Raw genomic sequence first — 26,506 nt, 5'->3', positions numbered from 1 at the left:
TGTTTGGATTTTATATTGAGAGAAAAACACAGGCAGGCGGTTTTCCTTGGTTCAAGGTGCTCGACGGGGCCTGTTGCATCACTGAGTTTTTCCTCATGAGTACCTGTGGTTTTCCTACTGCTGTGGTTGGGCTGTGGAGGGCTGGAGGGAAAGTCCCTTCGAGACGAGGCGAGGGTGTTGGGAGCTCCTCACAGCTGGCTCCAGAATGGGATGGGGTGATCATACAGCGTACAGCATGATTGTCCCTGGCCTTTTTTGCTTAGATGTTTGTTGAAGGCAACAGGAAGGAAACTGCTGTGGGGAAGAATGATTGCTAATTACCTTTGGAAGGGAAGACTGAGGAGGAGATGGCAAACCAGTGTGAAAATTGTATTTGTTGTGAACAGGAATACTGTCAGAAGTAATGGTCTGTTACAAAGATTTATTCCTCCCGTACTTGTGTTCAGTGTTTAAATTTAAGATGAATAATTAAAAAGAAAATTAATGAATGTGGTTTTATGTATGCTAGATTACTGCAAACTTATGAAGTCCATATGATAAAATCTTCAGAACAGCTTTTGATGTGAATTTGCAGCAGAGTCTACAGTTTGTACAACAAAACTTTGCAAAATTGATTTCAGGTTTTATAAAAAGCTTTTAGTTAATGTTCATGAAAGCTGTTTCTAAACAACCAACCCCAAACTCTGGCCAGGTCTCCACTGCAGATGTCTTGCCAGCGAGCACTGTATCAGCCAGGGGTGTGGAAAAAAGTCATACATCCTCGCTGACATCGATCCGCTGGCAAAACCCCAGACGTGGATGCAGCTGTGCCGGCCGAAGAGAACTTTTATCAGCTTAGCTGATGTCGTTTGGGGAGGTGATGCAACCACACCAGCAGAAGAACTCTTCTCTTGGCACGCAGTGTCGGCGTGGGAGGCTCCGGCAGCCCAGCCACAGCAGCGAGGCTCTGCACGACTGTGACTGGGGAAGAAAAGCCCCTTGAACAAGAGAGGGACCTGTATCATTTAGTCTTTGTAAGCAGTCGTCGATGAGGAACGGAGCAGAAAGAGTGATTCAGATTTTAAAATGGAGTTTTAATGTAAAAAATGTGTTGAAGTATGGCTTGAAGATTTCACTGGCCCTTTAATGGTTGTCTGTGTGTCGCTGGGTTGCGGGCTTGGAGGGCTGCAGTACCCCCAGCATCTGTGTTTTGTAAAGCCTTTAGGGCTGGTAAAGGTATGAGTTTCTATGGAAGCAGTGAAAAACCCTCTGTCTGTAAACTTAGGAAAACAACTGTAATCACATTTACATTCCTGTCATATTTGGATGTGACCACGAGCACTAGAAGGCCTTCATGTTTAAATAAAAGTTTAGGTTTCTCCGAATGGACTGTTCATGTTTTACAGGAAGACAGAGTTGGGATTCCTGTTCTCTGCACGTGGGCGCACACACACGCGCGCACACACACATTTTCCTCTCCCGCCTTTGGCCAGCTGGTGACAAGATTTTACAAACCTCTGGTTCTTTGTAACGTAGAAACCCAAAGATTTTAAGGGGAAAACATTTTAAAAGCAAAATCAAACCAAAAATACTGAGAAACAACAGAGGCTTTTAGCGTCCAGCAGCAATTACCAGTTTGGATGCAGACGGGTAGGTGTGTGTTGGCTGTTGGGGCAGCTGTGCGTGCGTGCCTGAGGGAAGCGCGCGGCTGGGGACCCCGAGCAGTCGCTTGGGCACCTGAGCGCTCTCTGCGTTTTGAGAACTCCGCTGAAGGCTTTTTGAAGAGCAGAGCAGCGCCGTGCCAGACTAAGTTTGTTCAGTTGGTTATGAAAATGTTTTGAAACTAGTTGCTCTGTCATTCTGCATTGCTTGTAACCTGAAAAATAATTGCCTGGCGTTACTGGAAGCAGAGCAGTCTGACAGCCCGACTTGCGCTGCTGTAGTTAAAATCCATCAATGTTTCCATTACAAACTTGGAGGGAGGGTTTAATCTTTTTGCCGTGTTAAATCATGCCTGGAAGAACTACTAGATCAGTGCTTCAACTCCAAGTACAAATATTTGGAAGAGATTTGATGTTTCTAAAAATCTTTATTGAAAATAAACAAACAAAAAACCCTACAACTCTATGGCAATGAAATGTTGATATTCGGTTTTGAAATGTTCAATAATCCGGAATATATTTAATTCTTTTCGGTAATTTTCAGTTCAGTTAAATTGGGCAACAACAATGTTTCTACATATCAGTGTTGATTTTACAGCGAGTGTTGCAGTTTGCTGTTCCAGGCTATTATTGCTGCATAATAAACTTTGCAGTATGCCAAACTAGAAGATTTCAAAACCTTCCTAGGGAAACACAAAACAAAACACGTAATTATCATGAAGTATCTGATATTAGGCATGCCTTTGTACTTTTCTCCCACTCACAATTTCATTCCAGTTTCCCGAGGTGATCTCCAAAATAGTTTCACTTTTCTTAATACAAGGCTGTAGTTTCGTAGATGCTTTAAATGGAGGTAAGCGGTGATCCCCTCCTCTCTGCCTACACTTTCCTCTTCCCTGCCCCGTGACAGCCAGAGCTTTTGCGTAGCACAAAACCACATGTGGTGAACCAGATCAGGGAAGAGAATTTTTTTGGTTCAGGCTGTGGCTGCACAACTGTTTGTACTAGTCGAAAGAAGAGGGTGGCACCGGGGCGGGAACAAGCGAGTCTACATTGACATCTCACTTTATATTCCACTTTATTCCCGCCCCACACCCTCTGCGCCTTGCCTCTGCAGTTCCTAGGGCTGTTCTTCACTGGGAGCTGCTGGAGCTGTGGAGGCTCGGGCTTTTGCAGGAAAGGGGCTGCATGCAGCCAATTCTTTTGGTCAGTGAAAACCCTGTAGTCACAAGACTTCTGGCAACTTTTTAGCTCTCTCCATATTCATGGAAGTATTCCTCTCTTACAAAACCATAGTCCTGTTCATAATGCTTTCTGCACCGTGTCCTGCTCAACTCTTGTTGATGCAAACGATTGCTCTACTGCAGATTTTCTCTAGGATGTTTTTACATTCCATTTGGGTCTGATCTTAAGAACAGTAGCATTAGATACCTTTAGGACTAGATAGAAGTGCTTATGTCCTTTTGAAACTCTATTTTTTTGCCATTATACTGAATCTTTTCCTTGAGACTCTTGAAATAGTTTGCAAATACTGAGTTCGGTGGCAATATGAAAATTCTGCCAAGGCACACAATTAATTTAAGGTCTGGTTCTTCAGCTGTCTGTGTTCCCTCTCTATCTTTAAACAAATACTAGCAATATTGTGTGAAGTACTAAGAAGCCAGAAGAGACACAACATAGGTTTCTAATTTTTTGTATTACTGCACAGATTAAGGAAATAGCATAATATTTGTGTCTGCCACAATAATTTCTTTATGATGCGTGGAATAGTCATAGTGATGTGAACTGAGTTCGTACCTGCCAGAACCTAGAGCAACACTGTCTCTTATTTCATTTTCACATCAGATGCCACAAAGGAGAGTGATAAAATCCTATGAGTAATATTCAGCAGAGGTTATATGTAATTTGAGCCTGTGTCATGCACTGAGCGTACTTCACCTGGTGGTTGGGTATATTTGAATGTGCATGTGAATCCTGTCCCAAACGTGATGTGAAAGCAGGTATATTTAAAATACATGAGTAATTACGTACAAGTTTAACACAGCACTCCAATTGGTAAGCAGGCTGCTGTAGACTGAGCTAATGTGCATGCTGTGATTGCTATCGTTTCCTCTAACGCGCTTTTTCCTTTACAGCAGTCCATTGTACCAGCCCACCCAATGGCTCCTCCTAGTCCCAGCACCACCAGCAGTAATAACAACAGTAGTAGCAGCAGCAACTCAGGATGGGATCAATTAAGTAAAACAAACCTTTACATCAGAGCACTGCCTCCAAACACCACTGATCAGGACCTGGTAAAATTATGCCAACCGTAAGTACTATGCTTAACTATAAATTATAATATCATACCGTAAAAGTTTACAGTGGGTATACAGAATAAGCATTTGGATTATGAGCAAAGAAAAACAGATTTGTAAATAAAAGTCCTGTGTTGTAGTATGATGGCAAGTTTCAACTGCCCTGGCAATCAGAAGGAAAAGAATTTGTTTGGCACTTTGGAGGAGCGAACAAAGTTGAAATATAGAGGTGAACAGAAGCAACCCATTGCTTTGGTAAAAACTGGGATCGCCCATGCTGCTGCCTGATGCTGTTGAAAACACAGATAAATGAAAACTGACACCTGAGTGTGAAACTTGCTATTAAGAACCTGCAACAGAGGGTTTCCTCCATTCACTACTAAAATAATCTGTTGATACCAACTTCTCAAGTAATTGTTTTGCATCACTGTAAATTATAGTGTGCATTTGAATGCTTATCCTAGTTTCAGAGTAATTTATGTTGGCTGTACATTACTGCAGAGTTCTATGTATGATTAGAAATAGTTGATCCATGTAAGAATCCTCTCTGGTGGCTGGATTTCCAGGTAGACTTGGCTTAGCAGAAGGTTGTCAGGCAGTGTTGTGAACATGAGAGTTTTTTGCTCTTGTGAGTTTTTGGTTTTGTTTTTTAATTTTTACAGCAGCACATGCCTTTTAGTTATTTTCAAGTGTGGGTCAGATGTCAAGAGACTGTGCAATTATGTTGATTGTACACTGTTTAAAATCACCTTTCTTAAATGTTTTACTGATTTTTTAAAAATCTTAAGTACTTCCAAAATTCATAGTACACTTTCTGGATTATTCTGAAATCAAAAGTACTTAGCTAAATTTTTAATACTACTTGTAAGAAAACACCCAAATATCTCTTGAATGAGTGGAGGATCGTTAAGATTTGTATGTAACTCTACTGCCTGAGATTCTCAAGGTAATTTTGTATTCAAGTTAGCAGATAAGTAACTAGGAATATACAAAAATACATTCTGAAGATCATAGTACAAGTTAGCAAAACAGCTAGGAAAACCTGTAGGTCTTGGATCCCAGCTTATGTGAGACACCTTTGTTTTAGAATATTGCAGAAAAGCTGGTACCTAATTTATAGAGAATAATTTTTATTTTTTTCTTAAAAAAACAAACAACCTTGGACTTTCAGGATAGTAGTCATGTGTCAGTATTGTAATAAAAACAGCTTGCTCCCAGGTCTTTAAAGAAAAAACTTTCCGTTTGGTTGTTTTCCCAACAGCAAATGAAATCCATGTGTTCCACAGGAAAGAGAACAGATTATCAATCTGTGAAAAGATGAATTGATAAATTAAATATTTTTACAGCTTTCCATGCGACAATGACCTCTTTTCATTTCAATTTTAGTTGCAAATGCATGTTTTACAGAAGTGAATTTTTTCTTCCTGTTTTTGTCTTTTGAACTGATGAAGAAGCCTTGGCCCGCGCGCTCGTGTTACGTTAGGGCAGATTTGTGAGGTTATTTTGCACTGGCGCCGCCCAGTAACAACTATTTGTGCAGTGGTTACTATAGCTTCTTAATCTCTTTCTGAAGACATTTTGGTTTGCACAGTCTTAGATATCATCAGTGTGTGAACATCCTAGAAAAAATACATTCAGTACTTTGCTGTAACTGGTCCTTTTTCTTTTGGATAGCCAAAGATGCTGATTTTGTTGTTGTTGCTGTTTAACATATAACTGTAGTTGGAACATCATGAGTTTTGCAAATAAAGGCAAGAACTGCAGCCATGAAACTATTAAACCAATTCTGATGTGAATTTGCAGACTTGGAAAGTTGTGGCATTTCTTCCTGTGAGATATTTCTCTCCGAAATGTCGTACTTGAGAGAAAGGGAGGCCCTGTTTTAAAATTCTCCATTTCTGCTGAGGAACCAAGTGAGATGTCCAGAAATTTTAGACTTGGAACATCTTTCAAAAATCTGGGTAATCTGTTAAGAGCCTTAGCCTTCTCTGTCAACACAGCCCCTTAGCAACTAACTTGATGCTGCAGTAAGATAGAAATGACAACTCTCTCTCCTTGTTCACAGAAGCTCAGTAATCCACTTTTATAGACTGTGGAAGGTTTTGGATGCAAAATGTTTCCTTCCTACAAATCTGCCTAAACTTCTAAGACATAGAGGGCAAGATAGTCTTGAAAGTGGACCTGCCATGTTCATTGTTTAAGCTGAGACAATACAAAATAATGGAGAATAAAATCTTGGACACAGAAGCCCAAGAAGAAGAAACTGCTGTTTACTCCAGATCTCTGAAATATTTTCACTGGCTCTTTCCAAATGCCTCAGGTTTTACTGGGAGGCTTTAGTATAATTTTAGCTCCTTTTCCCCATACAGCATAGATCTTGTCATCCTAAGAGGGTGTCCACTGGAGTCCTTGGTGCTAGGAATGGATAGAAATTCTGCTCTGCATATTGCTGAAATGGTCTTGCCACCTGGCAAAATCAGTTTTTAGTGGATGTTCAGAAAAAAAGTCACTGGCTTTTGTTTTATATGTGTTGGCTGCTGTGAGACAAGACAGAAAAACACCTGTGGGTTGACAAAATCATGTTTGAAAAATTCAAGAAGCATCCCATCTGCACAGATTTTTCCCTCTGATCATCATGGACTTGTATCATATACTGTACTGAAATGCAATTTTCAGTGGTGATTATTGTAGAGAGATATCGGTTTCAATATAATCTTTCAGAATACAAGGTAGCAGAATCTACAGAATTCTTGTGTGTGGGTCTGGTTATACAGTGACTTTTATTTCCTTTGGTCAATATGTTTGCTTTAGTTCTTGCTCACAACAGCTAGCAGTGCTAATGTTGGCCATGTTTTTATTTTGATTAATTATTTTTGGTGAATCACTAGAGAAACCTCTTATCAAATCATAGAAGTGTTGGGCTTGCTTTCTTGTTGTAGCACAGCTGTGCAGTATTTATGAACACAGTTAGCAAATGTTCACCAGTTTTGCAGAAAAGTACTTTCCTGGCAAGAGCGCAGTTTGCCAATATACATCTCTACAGATCTGCTCTCCACCTTCATCTGTTTGGTTCTTTCTAGTGCTCTATTAGGTGAAGCTTTCTTTGTCTTTTCCAAGATAAAATGAGCATATTATAATTTTGTTGTGAAGGCTTACCTGGGAGTACAGCTGTTTTCAGAGAGTATTATTGGCTTTCCTGTGGGAAGTGAAGCTGCCACCTTTCTGAATAGTTCCTTCAAACTCGAGCCTGCTGCTCCAGTTCTGCATTGGGAAAACAAATTTCTTCATATCGGTTGTGCCAGAGGCAGAAGTGTGGGGAAGAATAAGGTAGATGTTATGTTTGTTTCAAGAATGTTGTAACAGCCAACGCAGAACCAGAGCCCGGAGTGTCGAGGGGACACTGCATGAGTCAGTCTTGGCCATAAGAGTTTCCCGTCAGGTGTGGAAGGGTAGGCAAAGCAATTAATGCAATGGCCCACAGATACTGCCTTGTGTGTGGGAAGCTAGACAGGAGAAATTGGCTAAATAGAATGACACGAGCAGGAGAGAGGAAAAACCAGAGTAAGGAGCCGATGAGCATGGTTTGGGGAAGCCTGCAGGAAGCCGCAGCTGTGACACTCGGACCGATTTCTGCCTGACTCCGCCGTGCCATTTCTTTTCCCAAATCATGTCATGCCATTGCATGAGCTCTGTCGTACTGAACAGACTGCTGCCATGGGCTGCTGGTTTTCCAGGGTTGCTGGCATGGTGCTAGCCTCAGCCATGCCTAATTGTACTCTCTTCCCCCGGCATGGCTATCGATACTGTCTTGATGTGCCTCCTTCAGCTGTTGTGTTCGGTTTTTGCTTACAAATGCATTATTTAAGCTTTAATCATACTTTTTTATTCAGTGACTGTTAGACAGTCATTTCTTGTAGCTTATTTAATAGATGGATCTGAAGATGCAGGATTGAATCCATTCCAGTTAGCCACTGAAATTGTTGAGACTGCTAATGTGATTAGGGACTTCAACGATTGTGTCTCAGGAGATTCAGTCAGGAGTTTGTAACTTGCTTTGGCACGTTCTCTGGGTGCTTTCCAGACTTTCGCTAAGCGCTGTGCTTTGCTGTGGGTGACCTTTATGCCCAAGCCACATGGTTCCAAAGCCGTGTGCTTTCTGTCTTGCTTATGATTTACTTACTAACCTGCAGCGTGGCATCTCTGTAACGCTGAATTTCTTCAGACACCTACTTTTGTGCCATTTACATCGTTAAATGAGGATGATGTGGTAGACACTTCACCCTCCTGACAATCCCCCGTCCAGGGTGACATTTCAAGCTTTCACAGAATGGTAGGGGTTGGAAGGGACCTCTGTGGGTCATCTAGTCCAACCCTCCTGCCGAAGCAGGGTTACCTACAGTAGGCTGTAGAGGACCTTGTCCAGGCGGGTCTTGAATATCTCCAGAGAAGGAGAATCCACAACCTCCCTGGGCAGCCTGTTCCAGTGCTCCGTCACCCTCAGAGGGAAGAAATTCTTCCTCATGTTCAGACGGAACTTCCTATGCTTCAGTTTGTGCCCATTGCCCCTTGTCCTGTCGCTGGACACTACTGAAAAGAGCTTGGCCCTATCCTCCTGACACCCACCCTTCAGATATTTGTAAGTGTATATATTAGGTCCCCTCTCAGCCTTCTCTTCTTCAGGCTGAACAAGCTCAGCTCCCTCAGCCTCCCCCCGTAGGAGAGATGTTCCAGTCCCCTCACCATCCTTGTAGCCCTCCGCTGGACTGTCTCCAGTAGCTCTTCATCTTTCTTGAAGTGGGGAGCCCAGAACTGGACAGAGTACTCCAGATGAGGCCTCACTAGGGCAGTGTAGAGGGGAAGGAGAACCTCCCTCGTCCTGCTGGCCACACTCCTCCTAATGCACCCCAGGATGCCATTGGCCGCCTTGGCAGCCAGGGCACACTGCTGGCTCATGGTCAACCTGTCATCCACCAGGACACCCAGGTCCCTCTCTGCAGAGCTGTTCTCCAGCAGGTCCACCCCAAGCCTGTACTGGTGCATGGGGTTGTTCCTCCCCATGTGCAGGACCCTGCATTTGCCTTTGTTGAACCTCATCAGATTCCTCTCTGCCCAGCTTTCCAGCCTGTCCAGGTCACGCTGAATGGCAGCACAGCCTTCTGGTGTATCTACCACACCTCCCAGTTTGGTGCCATCAGCAAGCTTGCTGAGGGTACATTCTAACTCTTCATCCAGGTCGTTGATGAAGAAGTTGAACAAGGCTGGGCCCAGTACTGACCCCTGGGGGACACCACTAGTTACCAGCCTCCAACTAGACTCAGAGCCGCTGATGACAACCCTCTGAGTTCTGCCATTCAGCCAGTTCTCAATCCACTTCACCGACCACTCATCCAGCCCATACTTCCTGAGCTTCCCTAGGAGGATATTATGGGAGACTGTGTCGAAAGCCTTGCTGAAGTCAAGGTAGACAACATCCACGGCTCTCCCTTCATCTACCCAGCTAGTCATGCCATCGTAGAAAGCTATCAGATTGGTCAGGCATGATTTCCCTTTGGTGAATCCGTGCTGACTACTCCTGATAACCTTCTTTTTCTCCACTTGCTTGCTGATGGCCTCCAGGATAAGCTGCTCCATCACCTTTCCCGGGATGGAGGTGAGGCTGACCGGCCTGTAGTTCCCTGGGTCCTCCTTCTTGCCCTTTTTGAAGACTGGAGTGACATTTGCCTGTCTCCAGTCCTCGGGCACCTCTCCTGTCCTCCAGGACCTCTCAAAGATGATGGAGAGTGGCTCAGCAATGACATCCACCAGCTCCCTCAGCACTCGTGGGTGCATTCCATCGGGGCCCATGGATTTGTGGACGTCCAGATCGTTTAAGCAATCCCTCACACAGTCCTCCTCGACCAAGGGAAAGTCATCCTCCCTGTAGGCTTCCTCTCTTACCTCCGGGGCCTGGGATTCCTGAGGGCCTGCCTTGGCACTGAAGACTGAAGCAAAGAAGGCATTCAGTAGCTCTGCCTTCTCCGCATCCTCTGTCACCAGGACACCCGCCTCATTCAGCAGCGGCCCCACATTGTCCCTAGCCTTCCTTTTGCTGCTGATGTAGTTGAAGAAGCCCTTCTTGTTGTTTTTGACATCCCTTGCCAGCTTCAATTCCAGGTGGGCTTTGGCCTTCCTCGTCGCATCCCTGCACGCTCTGACCACATTCCTGTACTCTTCCCAAGTGGCCTGCCCATCTTTCCACATTCCATGGACCTTTCTCTTCCAACTGATCTCCGCTAGAAGCTCCTTGTTTAACCATGCAGGTCTCCTGCTTCCTTTGTTCGATTTCTTTCTCAGGCGGATGCACCGCTCCTGAGCATGGAGGAAGTGATGTTTAAAGAGCGACCAGCACTCTTGGACCCCCCTGCCTTCAAGAGCCCTGGCCCACGGGTTTTCTGCCAGTAGCTCCTTGAAGAGGCCAAAGTTACCCCTCCTGAGGTCCAAGGTTTTGATCCTGCTTATCACCCTGCTTCCTCCACGCAGGATCCTGAACTGGACCATTTCATGGTCACTGCAGCCGAGTCTGCCTCCGACCTTCACATCCTCCACCAGTCCCTCCTTGTTTGTTAATACAAGGTCCAGCAGCGCGCCTTTCCTTGTTGGTTCCTCCACCACTTGCATCAGAAAGTTATCATCGATGCTCTGTAGGAACCTCCTGGATTGCGCCTGCCTAGCTGTATGGTCTTCCCAGCTGCTGTCAGGGTGGTTGAAGTCCCCCATGAGAACCAGGGCTTGTGATTGTGAGGCTGCTTGCAGCTGCCTGTAGAAGGCCTCATCAACCTCCTCCTCCTGGTCAGGTGGCCTGTAGTACACACCCACCGTAATGTCACCCGTGTGAGCCTGTCCCTTAATTCTAACCCACAAGCTCTCAGCTCGTTCCTTATTTGCCCCCAGGCCAAGCTCAATGCATTCCAGTTGCTCCCTCACATTAGAGCAACTCCCCCACCTCTCCTTGTTGGCCTGTCTTTCCTAAAGAGTCTGTAGCCATCCATGACAGCATGCCAGTCATGCAAGTTGTTCCACCACGTTTCTGTGATGGCAACCAAGTCTTAGCCGTCCTGCTGTATAATGGCTTCCAGCTCCTCCTGTTTATTGCCCATTCTACGTGCGTTGGTATAGACACACTTGAGCTGGGCTGTCGATCTCACCCCTGACCCTGGCACACCAAGCCTGGGCTCATCCCTAGAGAGCTGGGCGATGTCTCCTTCCCCCTTTGAACCTAGTTTAAGGCCCTCTCAATGAGCCCTGCCAGCTCGTAGCCAAGAATCCTTTTTTCCCTTTGAGGCTTAACCCAGGTCTCTCCCATTCAGTTCCGCAGAAATCATCACAGCAGCCCACCCTGTGGTGTGCTCCCTTCCAGGCTGCTTGCTCGTACTGCGTCGCTTGTATCGAGCTGTTTGTCTGTATGGTATTTTGTTTGAAATCTGTTTTTCTCTGGAGAGTTTCACTTAAGGCTTCCCCCTTAAATCATTGCTGTATGGTTATAATGTGGGTTTTTAATAGGATTACAATTAGGAAAGCAGCTGGTTTAAGGTAACGAAGTTAGTGATATAATTACCACAACGGACCCCTGTTCTGCAGCAGGATGGTCAGAACACAAAAACAGAACCTTGTAGGTGCTGCCTTTGCTTTCGAGCGTTGAAAAATCGCGTTTCTTCTTGAGAAGGGTGTTTTGAGGATTTCTTCCTAAATATTCAGCATCAGGAGCACAAGCATAGCTGAAACTAATATCAGGCTAATGGTGGTTTTGAAACATTTGAGCCAGGCGTGCTATGCAGCTTTGCTTCTACAGCATGGGAACTTGTTTTTTGTAGTTGCACGCTCTAATGTTTCCCTCTTTCGGGGCAAGAGCACTTATAAGTTGTTTCAGTTCCCTGCGCTTAATAAAACACTTTTCTGAAGTCATGTGACATCTATTAGCATATTAATGTTTCTGTGTTCTTTGCTTGCCGTGTAATTGTGACCTCTCCCTGTGCTGCCATTTCCCATCTCCTTCAAACACACTCGGGACTGAGAAGTGATGAACTGGAGCTCAGACATTTATTGTAGCAGGGAGCTGTCATCACTGCGGTCAGTGAAGAGCAAAAATTCTGCTCATTTTCCTCAGCATATCATTAGAAAAAGGACATGGCTGGACTTTAGGAAATGGTCCAATTGTCTTTTGCATTTACCTCTTCCGGCAGAATGGTCTGGGCAGGTGACTGCCGCGCAGTGCAGTCTCGGGAAATGTCTGTAGCGCGGGAATACAACCCCGTTAGACAGACGATGCAAATCAGGGAAATCGGAATGGAAGATTTCAAAGCTAACTTCTCCAATTTTGTTACAGTATTTTATCTTCATTCCTTTCTCCTTTATTCTCCATTTTTCTTGCATTTTTCTTTCATGGTTTGTCAGCTGCAGTGGAATATTGCATTCGTAATTATGTGGAATATGATTTTGTGTCATGTAATTAAGTGTGATACATCAGTGTCTCTGAAGCTGTTACCTTTGAGATCAGTATTAATACTGATTATACTGGAGCAGGAGCCTATCTGTTGTTCTTGCTTTTTTTACAGTGAAAAGAAGTCCTCTAGAAATTAGTTCTTTTAGACGTTTATGTATGCATTTTTTAAACAGTATTATTGATACATCTCTGAATAAATAGCACCAGGTTTGCAGAATATTATTTGGTTGCAAGGGAAGGTAGATTCTTTAGCAGTTGAGCAGTACATGTTTTGTAATGGTTAGCTTTGTGCTGTATGGTATGTATGTACTTATGCTGATGCTGCTTTATGCATCATCTTTTTCTTTATTTCTTCTTCAAGGACTGTAGAATGGTTTGGATTTTGTATAATCTGCAGTAGAATTCCCTTAACTGTACTTTTTTCATCCAGTTTTGCTCTTCAGAGCAAACGTAACACCAAGAATGGTGAGGGTGTGTTCCCAAGATGTAATAACTGATTGTGCCAGTGCTGTTACCTATGCAGGCACACGTTGGTGTGGAACACCGTGCAGCACTGCAGAGAAACCCCCGCAGTAACCTCGGGACCAGGATTTAGGTCATCTCAGTTGTGTTCTGCCCAGCTGATGCACCCAGTTTCTCACCTAGACAAACTGCCAGAGGAGGAGTTGCATGCCACTATGGTCTGTAAACCGGCTCTACTAGGTTCTGTGATGCTGCAATATGCTGGGTAGATTTAGATGTCTTAGATGATGATCTTTTAAGATGTTGCTGTCAAAAGTAAGTATCATAGAACCATAGAATAGTTTGGGTTGGAAGGGACCTTAAACATAATCTAGTCCCAGCCCCCCTGCCATGAGCAGGGACATCTTCCACCAGACCGGGTTGCTCAAAGCCCTGTCCCATTTCTACGGCTGATACGAAATAGTATTCAGTTTTGTATGTTGCTTTTGCCAGACGCACTGGAGAGATGTAGGCTTGACATGGGGACTGAAATGCTCCTTTCTGTTAGGGCTTGACATCTGCAGTCAGTGGTGAGGCATTGGTGTGGTGTGCTGTGAGAATTGTGATTGGCCTGGATATGTGATGTTTGGTTTAAATAGTAATTTCCTTTATATTTTAGCAATTGCTTTCAGCAGTCGTGTTATGTAGTGTCTAGCCTGTCATGATGCGAAGGAAGACTCTCTATCTTCCCTTCAATATCTGCACTTTAATTAGACAGAAATAAAATTCAGACAGCTTTACATTCATGATCAAATGAAATCCACGCTGAAATCCTCTCTGAGGAGTTCCAGGGTGTTTTTTTGTAGAATAATGCTTCTTGTAGAATGTCATTAGGGAGCTGTATGTATTTTTGGGGGAATTGTAACTAAGAAAAAAGTAAAAAAAAGTTGTCTTCTAGAGTCCTATCCTCTGGATGCAGACACTCTCTTGAGATGCCGTGAATTTAAAACAAATGCAGTTTTAATTTTCTCTTTCCATTTTGTGATTAAACAAAGATTGAAGCTTTTCGAATTCAGTATTTCATTTAGCCTAGCAGTAATCAGCAGTTCCCCTCAGCACACCCTCTTGAAAAACCAGCAGTCTGAATACAAATGCACCCAGGAGCTCTGTGCCTGTACTGGGGTCGCGGATGCAGGGGCCCAGTGACTGCATAAGCTCCATCTCCCGCAGGAGATGAGAGTTTTGTTGCAGTGTGGGGCCGGAGGAGAGGTGATCCCATGGAATTTCCTTTAGGAAGTGGGGGCGAGGGAGGCGAGGAGGGTGGAAGGAATGTTTCAGCCACAGCTGCTTGTAAAAGAAGCACTAGGAAAACAGATAGGTAAAAGTTACCACCATCGAAGAGCTCTGGTTGGAAAACAAAAAGCTGATTTGGTAATGTGGGGCCTGGAAAATCTGTGAGCGTTTGCAAGTCTGCAGGTATTTGTTGTACGGAGATGCAACCCTTGTTCCCTATTGCCGAGTCACAGGAAGAAAATGTCCCGTGGCAGCTGGTGGAATGCCTTTGGTCAGGGGCTCCTCGAGCTTCCCCGATGGCAGGGGCCCGTCTGAGATGGGAGGTGGTAGCACCAGAGTTATTCATTGGAATAACCAGTAATTCAAGAACATTATGAAGGGGTTTGTCTAATTTCGGTGGACTAATGAAAATCTTAAGGAGTACTGAGTGAGCTCGTAGTGGGTTCCGTGATGCAGATGCCAAAAACTGTCCCTTCTGTTAGAGACCGCTTAGGCAGCGTCTCGGTCAGAAACCATTTCAGAACTGAATCGGCTTAGAGCCTAAGTTGACTTCTGTGCCAGCGTGCTTATATTAAACTTGCCCTTTTTCTCAGGATACCATTCAGTGTAGAAACCGGAATTGGTATTTGCAAGCAGATTCTTTTATCCTGTGTCTAATATCTCATGTGGTTTCGCATAACTCATAGAAATCTCATGAAGTCTTGACTTTGTTTGCTAAAGGCTAGTTCGGCTTAGCTCCGATTTCTGCAATGTTAGCTCCTTGAAATGAAAAAATGAGCCGTCTGATGTTGGCACGTTATAAGACCAGTTATTTTTTTGGTAACCTTTTGATCTTTTCTCCCCACACGTTGTTGTCAAGCTGCATTTAGAATTGAGAAAGTAACACCTCCAAATTGTATGCAACCCAGATAATAAACATCCATAGCAAATATAAATTCAGATCCTACTACCTCCAATGAAACTTGTAATTGAGGAAAAAAAGGAGAAAAATCAGTGCTTATCCTTTCCCACAATTTCTACCCTAAAATTCTACCTTGTTTTGACATTCAAAAAATGTCAGCTGCCTCAGTTCAGTTTGAGCAGTGCCTTACTCAAGACTCAGACCAACCCTGTAGAAAATTGAATTTCTAAAGGGCTGCTAGGAGAAGAATTAATGTTTGATTGTTCAAATATCTAGTCTTTGCAGATAGATGTGCAGTACCTGGAAAAAAAAATCAAATTTTAATTTGAATGTTGATAATGTTACGATACATGGACATAGAGCAAAAAACACCAATGAAAAACACAAAAATAGAAGACTTTGGTTTGGGGTCTGTTTTGGCACTGTTACTAGTACAAATATTCCACTTGAAATAACCTGTGTGATTTGAGTTAATCATTAACAGAATCAATTTTGGTGGAAGAAATATGTTCTGATTTGTACTCCTATCCTTCCCCTTCCATTTCTATTTCTTTTTTTACTTACTTTAATCTCTTAATTTCCCAAAAGAGGAAAAATTTGTCATCTGTGGCTTTACTGCCACAAGACAGATCCCCCAAGGTGAACATTGTGTGTTATTTCACAAATTTTTTGAGTATTTATAATTGCATTTAATTAATGGATCATTTTGGCCATCTTAATTGAAGTGTATTAGCCAAAAATGTGTGTTCTTTTTAAATGTTCATTTTCTCTATTCCGTGCAGTTGTGTAGTTGTACATACTATCTTTTAAAAGACAGAGTATGGATCAGAATTTTTGCCTAGTTGAACATTGTTGACTTAAAGCCTTACACATTATCAGTATTTCAAATCCTAGTGCTGCTTTTTGGCTTAGACATAGTCACTAACAAGCTTTCACAAGTCTATCAAAATATCAGCAATTATTCTGGTGCATTAATGAGGACTTTAATGCCTCAGTGAATGCAGCCGTGAAATAAGTGTTATGTTAATAGAAGATCTAAAACCAGGAGGAAAAAAAAATGCTTCATACAGGGTAATACAAATACTGGAGAGATCTCAAATGTTTTGTTTGCAAACCCTGAATGTCAGAAATAAAATTATCTAAACACCAGAAAAAGAGCCAAGCTCCTTATTTCTTGTTTCAAGGACTCTGCTGATAGAGTAACTGAAGAGCTTTTGGAGCCTGGAGACCCGCAGAGTTTTACAGTTCAGTACGTAGCTTTATTTAGCGTGTATGTAAAATTGCCAAGGAACTGGTGCGTTAAGAAACCCGGTGTAGAACAGAAGCGCTTACCTCTGCCCTGAGATGACGGCAGGCTTGCACCCTGTTCGTCTGCAGGATGCTCGCAAGGGCCTGGCCCCTGGAAGCGCTGAGCGCCGGCAGGAGCCTGCAGCTCCTATTGCCAGTGCTGGGATTTGAAACCACGTAGCACTTCAGGGCGTGGGCTTGGGAGTAGTTTGGTAACGAAGGCTGAATTTGACAACTACATCACTGCACACGGTCTATGGTTCTTCCCCCCCCCCCCCTTTTCTTTTCAACCTGTAGTTCTGCAGTACCCCAAGGCAGAAATCTTCCCCCGCGTTAAGTCTGAGTACCTTGGCTGAGTTCTGGAGAAGCCGTTTGGCAGAGAGAAGAGAGACTCTTTTCCTTCAAGGCCTGAGGGTATCAGCATGGTGGAGCTGACATAGCAGCCTGCATTTCCTTCCTGACATCACTGTTTGCAGTACTGTGATCTGAAAAGCAGAGTTTGTAAATCATCTGGATTTTTTTTTCTTCCATATACCCTGTATTCAACCCCCTATATTTCCCACACTTCAAGCTACTTGTTTTTATTGTGTGGCAGGCATTGTCTTAACTTTATTGTTAAGGCTTTTGTATTTGTTGCCAGAAGTCTATTTGATATATTTTGAAGATCTCAAATAATGAGAGGGAAAGTTTTGTTCCGTGTTCCTTTTTCTCAGTGGCAGCTTACAGGGCTTCCATGTTGCAGTACAGAGGTACCTGGAGTGAAAGACCATCAGCCAGGACTGCTGTTGAAAACAATCCATCATCATACCAAGGTCTCAGCGTGAATGTACCCATTATTATGCAAATTAGGATCATTTCTTTTTGAACATCTTCCAAATATTCAGAGCTATGACATTATAAAAGATACAATAATCTGTCCCAGTCGTCCGTTCCTCCCAAATGAATTGCATGTTACTTTGTTCCATGAGAAATTCTGAAGTTTTTTTCCACCCATTTTATTAATTTCTTGTTCAGTTAAATATTTGTTAATTCTCTTTGAAGTCTAGGACACTCACTCTGAATTACACAGTTTCGCAATTGTCGTTAAATATTTTGAAGAGAGTGGCGCTCCCGGGAAGCGGGGACAGCCCTGACTGTCCCTAATCCACTGTTTCCCGTCTAACACTTGCACGGAGATGGAGGTGGTAGGCTAGGGAGCACAGGCTCACGGTTTGGACAACTGAATGGGGTAGAATTGACAAGGTGCAAAAAGTGGGTAGGTTTCAGTAGATCACAGAAAGGCCCAAGTTGTTAAGATGTTCTTGAGTAGATAGCCAGGGTAAGAAAAGTTTTTGAGTCTGATTCCTTTTTGAAAAACTGGAAAGATTAATTTTTGTTCCTCTTAAGTTTCCATTTAACCCATAAATTGCACTTTTTGAAGCAATGACCTGAAGCAGACCCTGTGTTGGTCTGAATTGGTATGAAACATGGGACTTATGCTTCAGTTGTGGTGGCTCTTTTGGTCTTTTCTATCGAAGGTGATGCCCTTTTAATTGTTACTTAAAATTCATTGATCAACTGACACTGTATTCTCAAGATGGAGCCCTCCACTCGAACTCACTTGAGTCCAAACCCCTTGCTTAATGAGAGGAGATTAGGGATTTGGACTCCTGTTGTTATAACTGAAAGGTGAGCAGCAGCAAGACTTTACTTTCAGAGGTAACTGGTTACTGACAAAGCACACTAGTGGTGTTTATGTGGTGGCTATAGGAGTAGATATTGTTAGTTTCTTTATCTCATGGGGTTAAAAAAATTAGATCATTTAATTAGAAACAGAGCAGAACACCTCTAAATATATAGCTGTAAAGCCAGATGCTCAACTCTTTATAATTGGCTTGCCATGTACTTCGCAATATACTAATAAAAACCCTTCTGAGAAAAGAATCCACTGCTGTTTGTATCATCACAACAAAGCTAGTTGAATTTTTGCTGTGAAAAAGGGGAGATTAGTTTCTGTTTCTCTGGATGAAAATTCACGAGGCCTGTGATAGAAGACATTTTAGTGCTGTGAAGGGATTTTAGCTTTGCTCTTCTTTCTGTGGTAGTTAGCATGGCTTTTTTTGTCCTTTCCTTAAGTGAAGCTGAAGGAGGCAGCTTGAAGTACAGCGGAAAGGGTAAATTTTCATAATTTTACATTGTAGCCAGGAAGGAGTATTTCTGAGGGCAATGTTTTCTTCTCCTCGTTAGCGTCCTTTCCAAACTTCTGCTTTGTTCAGTGGGACAGCATTTGCAGAAATTTTAATTGTTCCTCAGGGATTTAACTGGATTGGTGTTTGGACCTGAGTTGCTGGTGTTCTGCCTTTTTCAGGATCCTAATGTTGTCTTCTGCTCATGATTGTGCCAAAGATACTTGACAACTCAAAGCTGAGTTGAAGTTTGAGTTCAGCTTCTACAGTGGTGGAGGAAATGTGAAGCAGTTTCTCTGATGTTGCTTTCCTCTAGTGGTAGAGGTCAGCATTTGGTGTGGCAGCTCTTCTTTATTTTTTTGGCAGGCAATTCTCTGACATTCTTGTTGCTGAGATCATCCCCACTAGGGCTTTCAGAAGAACATCTGACTGAGGCTCAAATTCTTTACCTTCTGCTGTTCTGACCATACAGTATGTTGTAGGAAAGGCCTCAGTCTTTTGCCATTAATAATTAATTTGCTTCTAGATATCTTTTGCTGAGTCAAAGATCTGTGAATTTGTAGTGTCTTCCTTTCATTGTGATTTGGTTGCATGTTGAGGGTGTGGATTCATTTAATCCCAAGGATAATTTAAGAGGAAAAAAGTATCATTAAATTGCTGCAGTCTGAGTCATACTTGGTCTGTGAGTTTAGTTCTCTGGCCTTCCCACACAGCATTTCCGATATGCAGTGAGCAAAGGGTGTGCAGGAAAGACTGTAGAGTGACCTAGATACTGTTTAACTCTTTACCAATGAGTGCCTTTCTGACGTTGGATATAGCCATTGCCTCATTGGGTTCTCCGTCCTTTGCTGTGTGATAGTTGTATCCATTACATCTTCCTGTTTCTAAGTGGTTTTCTTAAAAAAGATTTCTATTTAGATTGGTTTAAGCATCTTGTTTAGATAGGTTCATCAGAAAGGTGAATAAATGTACTATTCTAGAATCTGAAGCATAGACATTGAAATTCGTCCTCAGGTAGAAATAACCTCTTCTTTCATATAGTGCTTTGTCACTTGTAAGAGGAAAGTTCTTTTTGCTGCCCTCTTGCAGGCAAAGAAACAATCATCTTAGGCTCCTGATAATAAAAAAGGTCTGTAAAACCCAGAAACACTGTGACCATGTCATACACGCTCCATTGTTGGCATGTGTTGTGGAATCTGTTCAAGAAAGGTTGTGATACAGAGCTAGTATCGCTGACTTTGGTCTTGCCCATCAGCTTTGCTGTCATACAGTGGTTGGTTGATTTTTCTTGGCTCTGTATGAGAAGATGTTTTTTAAATAGTTCCTGCTGGGTTTGTGAAACTGCCACGGCTGCTCCTGCTAATAAACTTTGAATCCATGTCTGTTTAATGTAGGTGTCATCCAGGCTTGCAGTTGATACAGCCAACTGGAGGACTGCAGTTTTCTTCGAGCCTAGTTGACCCAGACTTGAGTCACTCCTTTGCACGGATGCTCATGGGTTGGGTTTTCCCTGCTAGGCCAGGTTTAACCTCCCTTGTCTGCGTTCTTCATTGTGAAGCCTAATGATCCAAGTGCTTCCTCAGGCACACCAGCCAAAGTGCAGTCTGGGACACTGGAGTTATCCTTCCATGGTGGCACTTGCCATAGTCATTATACGAAAGTCACGGGAAATGAGGCTGTGGGGATCACCTTTAGTTTCAGGCAGCTTGGGTGCGTTCTGCGTGACAGTCTGGTAGTGGGCAGGGTGCTGTGGCAGCAGGTCTGTCTGCAGCTCGGGGCTAAGAGGAGAGTGAATGTGCGGTGGTTCCAGAAGACTTCAGCTGTACTTGGCCAGCTGCTCTAGTGATGGGATCAGAACAGGTTAATGGTCTTTTTAAAGAAAATGGTATATTTAAGCTACCAAAAGCAAATTTACAGGTAAGTGTTTATTACATTCTCTTTATACAACTGCAGAAATGAAACTCTGCCTCCTGCTTGCTTCAATCAATATTCAAAAGGCTGTCTATCTCCAGCAGTGTGAAACTGAGGAAGTGTCACTGACGCATCAGCCACAAAGGTTGCACTTTAGATTTTGTGTTACAGCTCGTGATTGCTCATGTATCTAAAATTTGGCAACAGATGGATAGTATTTTTTTAATGCATAACGCTCTTCTGTCCCTATCTTGGCACTTAATGCTACTGCAGACATATTTTCAACAGAGCCATGCAGTTATAATCAATAATATGTGAGCTGATGTTTCTGCTCAATAACATACAGCCACTTAAACGCCCTTCTGAAGTATTTTGACCCCTGGAGAGAACTGCTTTAGTACAACATTTTCCCTATTGAAATGGGGATACTTGCTATTCAGTGCAGCTGGGACTGGAGACTAGAGAAGCAGATTCAAATAGGGATCAAGTCCACATGCTGCTTCGGCAGGGGGGTTGGACTAGATGACCCACAGAGGTCCCTTCCAACCCCTACTATTCTGTGATTCTGTGCTATTAACGGGGCAAGGCCTCTGGAAGGTTTAGCAGTGATTTTGAATAATTTGTCCTTTTAGTACTGTTCTAGTATGATTGACATTAAGTTACCAGAAATTAAAGGAGATCAGACTTTAATATTAATTGTACAATTTCTTCATAATATGGTGTTAATTTCAGCATAGAATAGCTCTTAAAAGCAGGATTTTACTATGAGTATTTAATAAAAGAAACACTGTTAAAATGCAGTTCAGAGACATTGCAAGTTATTTGAATGTATTGGGTTTTTTTCCCCGCCTGCCCTCCGGACAGAAGAGGGGCAGTCAGCACTTTCCCAGATTGGGTGTTAAATTAGTGCAAGATGCAGGTAAGAACAAATAGGTATCTTTGTGTAGAAGGTACTTTAACTCAGCAGACTAGGTCTAGGATTCCTCCTGTTGGCTTTGTGTTGTCTTAATATTACAAAAACAGAAGGAAAACATACAAAATACACTGACATATTTTTAAAAAGTTACCAATGACAGACAGTATTCCAATGACCAAATATCTTTCATACAAGATAAATGTGAGAACAAGCATTACACCTCTGTGTGTACATATATATGTATGTACTTGTATATATGTAATTTACACAGTCTGTGAGATGGGTGTTTTTTGTAGTTCAGACTTGACAGATGGGTCAGGGCTTAGGAAATGGAATGTGACTGAAAGTGCCCATGTACTTTAGCAATCTCCAGTCCGGTGGTTTTCAAGACTTTGCTAACATATTTTTTGGGGCATCATTTATTTAAACTGAGGATGTAAGATTTGGTTAGCAACCTTCACTAGAAGTGAAATTAATAGGCAAGAATAAATTAATCTGCTGCAAGTATACAGACTTGTAGCATTAATAGGTGTCTGTCTATCCACCTAGGAGGTAGACTCATGCTAGCTAGGATTGTAGCCAGAATAACACCTTTTGATTTACACTGTTCTGACTAAAACAAGGCAAAGAAAGTATTGGTGAGTGTTGATAAACTATTTTATTTTCCCCTTGCCTTGTCCTTAATTCCCTCCCACAAGAAAAAGAAATATGCTTAGGAAAAGCCAAAATACAGGACAATGCATCATACGCTGACAATGACTGAATTTGGCTTCCTTGATGGAGGAGGAGGAATTGAAAAATAAAAAGGTCTTCAGATAGGGAGACTTAATTTATGCTCTTAAGCTGATCTGTACTGTTTAGCACAGGGAAGAGAAAGGAGTTATAAATTATGAATAACAAGAACTACTCTCCTATGTCTTCATAGTTTTATTCTTTCAAGCTGTTAGTATAGGCTCTGCAAAATTGGTGAGGCTGAAATATGCCAAGATTTATGGTTGAGTGTAGAAATACTGCCTTACTTTCAGATGAAAACAGCTAGCAGTGGTAAATCAATACAGGCACTTCTGCAGACCTGCCATGAGCTTGGCTTATAAACACACATTAGCATTCATCTGGTTTAATTTCTCATCTTCCCAAATCACTGTCTTGATTAGCGATCATTTCTCAATATGAAAAAAGGACAAAAGAAATTGCTAGACAGTAGAAATAGTGTTCCAGACTTGTAATTTGAACCTGTTTGGAACTTTATTACTTTGCTTGCAAATGAATTACGATTTTCAAAAAACCGCTGTCTTTCATGGCTATGTGAAACGGTGCTCTTGTGTTTTTTCTGTTCTTTCTTGGAGCCATAGGAACTATGATAAGTTATTTTCAAAGAATATTGCTTCAGTTTTTGCTTTCAGTTGTGTATAAAATGCAGATTTTCTTTTTCAGTGCTTTGCTCTTAACCCAGGCATAATTTGTGTCCATTCTGTAGTGTTGGGGTAAGAGAACAACAGGGTGAGACCATTTGCTTTCTTAAAATAACGTGGCTTTGTTCTTCCATCTTGTAGCTGTAGGAAACTGTAACCCCTTCCCATATGCCTGAGTAGCCTTGTCAGAAGAAGCACAGGCAAATTCCTGCAGAAAATGTAGATTGTCCTATATTTTTTTGAGTAAGAATGATTGTAGTAGTAAGAAGTAGGTTAGCCAAGAATTCCAAATATCTTTTTAATTAATTTTCTCTTTTTGTAAAATGAGGATTATCCATACTTTGCTCTGCTAAACTGGATGCCAAATGATAGATTAGAAAGTGCAGTCTGTGTTGTAAGGCAGGAACAGAGGCAGACGTCTTGATTTTTTCTGATGTGTAGCATTTACTGATAATTTCTTGAGCGAATGTCTTAATCTATGTTAACTGATTTATGATAATTCTCAGATTTATTGTTTGTGTCTCTCTGCATAACTGCACAAATCATTTTCATGCGAATGATCCTCAGCTCAATGTCTTCTGGTAGAACTTTCTATAATGCTTTCAGCGTGAGAGTACTTCATAAAAATGACAATATACTATGTTAGAACTAGAATAGTAGCAAATCAATTTCTAAACCATTCATTCTAATTTATGCCTAATCGCTTCATATTCCACGCAACTCTAAACTATCTTTCTCAAAGAACAATGACACATAATTTAGAAGAAAAACTCAGAGTGGTCTTTTACCAGTGTTGGTCATTGAACTCGGCAGAATTTTGGCACGAAACAACACTTTTAATCTTAACCAGCATTTGTGTCCCTGCAAACAGATGTTTGAAAACGTAATGTAGCTCTGCGCAGTTCACAGCTTTTGAAATATTTTGCACATGAGTTTTCAAACGGTAAATAGAAAAATCTCCTGTAAGCAAAAAGAAGTTATGAAGTGTTTACTTAGCTCTGCTGAACTGTTGATTTCATGCCTGTAAAGATCATGATAACATAAACATTTTCCTTTTCTGAAAAGGACACTTTGGTTAATGCATTACTGCGATTTTTACTTTCTTTTTCTTCAGTTTAGGAGAAAGCAAGCTATGGTTACTTAGACAATACTTGCACTTCAAAATGTGTCAAAGAGGTAAACCCATTTGTGTACCTGATGGGTTATTTACCCTGCTTAACCTATAAACTGTAAAGTAACAAGGCTACTGAACTGATAGATAGCCGAGCAGATGGTTCAGAGATTATGCTAAATCACCTCAGCTGGTCGGAAGTTAGCCTGGGTTAGTGCAGGGGCAGTGGCTGCACGAAACACGGAATGGGATCATTTTTCACAGTTTCTTGCTTGAAATTCAGTTTTTCTTCACAGCATGTGACATCTTGTGTCTTTACAGTTAAAACAGAGATGTAATCAACAAATTTAGGACCAGCACGTTAGTTATCCTGGCTTTCATAAGAATCATTCAGATGATGAGAATCTTTAAGTGTCTGTGAAATATGAAAGAAGAACTCCTATGCAGTGCAAGAGGTTGGCTCTGCAGAGCAACTTTTGCTGCTGCTGTTCTCTCCTTTTTCAGTGTGTAGAACTGTTGCTTTGGTCTCTCCCTACCATCAAATTGAGCATTATTATCGTGCTAGTCTGCGAAAGATTAAGTGGAAATTAAATAACACATGTTTAGTAGTAAAAATCATGTTGCAGCCAAGCAAAGATGGGCCAAATTTCAGGGCTTTGTAAGAAATCTCACCCTGAAGAGTGGGTGACTATTAATCGTAGTTCTGCCAAGTATCTTTATTCACATCCTCAGCGGGCCAGCTGAGGCAACAGATGTTGATAAACTTCTCAGAGCCTAGAATAGAAGTTGCAGGTTCATCCTTCAGAATTTGCCTTTTTTTGTTTCTTTTAAATTAACAAAAAAGTCCTAAAATAAACCCTCATGTGAAGATTTTATACATGGGTTTGCAAATCTCTCATTATTTCCATTCTACTGCTGTTGTGTTTTTCTCAAAGTAGCATCAGCTGAATTCTGCTTGTTGCCTGCCAGAGAAGAACACAAGAGCCTTCCTCTCCAACTCCCAAAGCTCTTTGAGGAGGAGGCTTCATGGATTTTTTTTTTTTTCCTTCTTTCTCTGTGAATGTGTCATCATAGTACTGAAGAATAACTGCTTTTTTCATGTATTGCAACATTCTTAACCTTATGAAGTAAAACTAAATAAACATGCCATTACTTTATTTGTTGATAGAAGATTGACAGATAAAACACCTCTGCAGGGACTTGTTGGAAATCTGTTGGTTTGGCAGGCACTAGAAAGCCACATTAGGAATGCTGTTTTAGTGTCAGCTCTAGTGTCTTAAACGTTTAATATATCCAGAGATACTAAAAAAAGCAGTTCTCCTCAATTGTACGAAATGAAAGGGCATTGTACGGTGGCTCATGCTTTTAAAATAATCAATTTGTTGTGCAAAAAGGAGCATACTTATTGAAAAACCTTTGCAAAATGTCATAAAAATAGCTGTAGGATGCTAACAGGACTTTGTCCCCCTTGACTTTCAGTCAGCTTCTGAGGTGTGGATAGAGATTATTCACGTCTCTACAAAGCGAAAGGAATCAAACATTTCCTGATTCCAAAAACATTTCTTCCCTATCCCCACAGCTCATCCTCGGCTAAAGCAGGAAACAACTACTCTTAAGAGAAATAAAACGGGTAGCTGAAAAATAATAATCACCAAAATCATCTTCCTGTGTGTCACTTTGCTATCCGTTAAGAGTTTTCAGTTCCTGGTTCTTTTTGGCTATGGAGTAGTTACAGTTGTGTAGAGCCTGTACACTATAAACCAAAATATATATGCATAAAATACTGCTTTTTATCTGTTAAAATTAATACTGTCCAGGAAACTGAGAGGGCATTTGTTCACACTTCACCAAATTGTATATGTCTGGTTGTGCTGAGCATCTGCTCTGCTAAGGACAGATAACTGTAAGAGCTGATGGTATATCTGATTTTGCATCTGGTTTTGCTACTTTTAATTAGTTCTCAGTGAAATCCGGAGTTGTAACCTACTGAGCCTGAGGAAAAGATCATTTGTACTAAAGTAATACTAGTTTGTCCTAGTATTATTAACTGCATCAGTAATTATGATCACAGAATGGTAGGGGTTGGAAGGGACCTCGGTGGGTCATCTAGTCCAACACTTCTGCCGAAGCAGGGCCACCTACAGTAGGCTGTAGAGGATCTTGTCCAGGCGGGTCTTGAATATCTCCAGAGAAGGAGACTCCACAACCTCCCTGGGCAGCCTGTTCCAGTGCTCCGTCACCCTCAGAGGGAAGAAGTTCTTCCTCATGTTCAGACGGAACTTCCTGTGCCTCAATTTGTGCCCACTGCCCCTTGTCCTGTCACTGGGCACCACTGAAAAGAGTTTGGCCCCATCCTCCTGACACCCACCCTTCAGATATTTGTAAGTATATATTAGGTCCCCTCGCAGCCTTCTCTTCTTCAGGCTGAACAAGCCCAGCCTCCTCAGCCTCTCCTCGTAGCAGAGATGCTCCAGTCCCCTCACCATCCTTGTAGCCCTCTGCTGGACTCTCTCCAGTAGCTCCTCATCCTTCTTGAACTGGGGAGCCCAGAACTGGACACAGTACTCCAGATGAGGCCTCACTAGGGCAATGTAGAGGGGAAGGAGAACCTCCCTCGACCTGCTGGCCACACTCTTCCTACTGCATCCCAGAA

General features: G+C 42.2%; 1 protein-coding gene across 3 annotated transcripts in view; it reads left to right on the top strand.

The window, feature by feature from the left end:
- The window catches only part of RBMS1 (RNA binding motif single stranded interacting protein 1), a 153,740-nt gene that overhangs the window by 77,679 nt on the left and 49,555 nt on the right, over nucleotides 1-26,506 (top strand). For all 3 annotated transcript variants that reach the window (XM_075430314.1, XM_075430313.1, XM_075430315.1), the window contains exon 2: nucleotides 3,776-3,951. In XM_075430314.1, coding sequence (XP_075286429.1) covers nucleotides 3,776-3,951 — 176 coding nt within the window. The remainder of the gene's footprint in view (nucleotides 1-3,775; nucleotides 3,952-26,506) is intronic.

Source organism: Opisthocomus hoazin, chromosome 9 (genome assembly GCF_030867145.1).
Source record: "Opisthocomus hoazin isolate bOpiHoa1 chromosome 9, bOpiHoa1.hap1, whole genome shotgun sequence".
In the NCBI taxonomy this organism is placed as follows: Eukaryota; Metazoa; Chordata; class Aves; order Opisthocomiformes; family Opisthocomidae; genus Opisthocomus; species Opisthocomus hoazin.
This window is presented reverse-complemented; position numbering and strand designations above follow the sequence as displayed.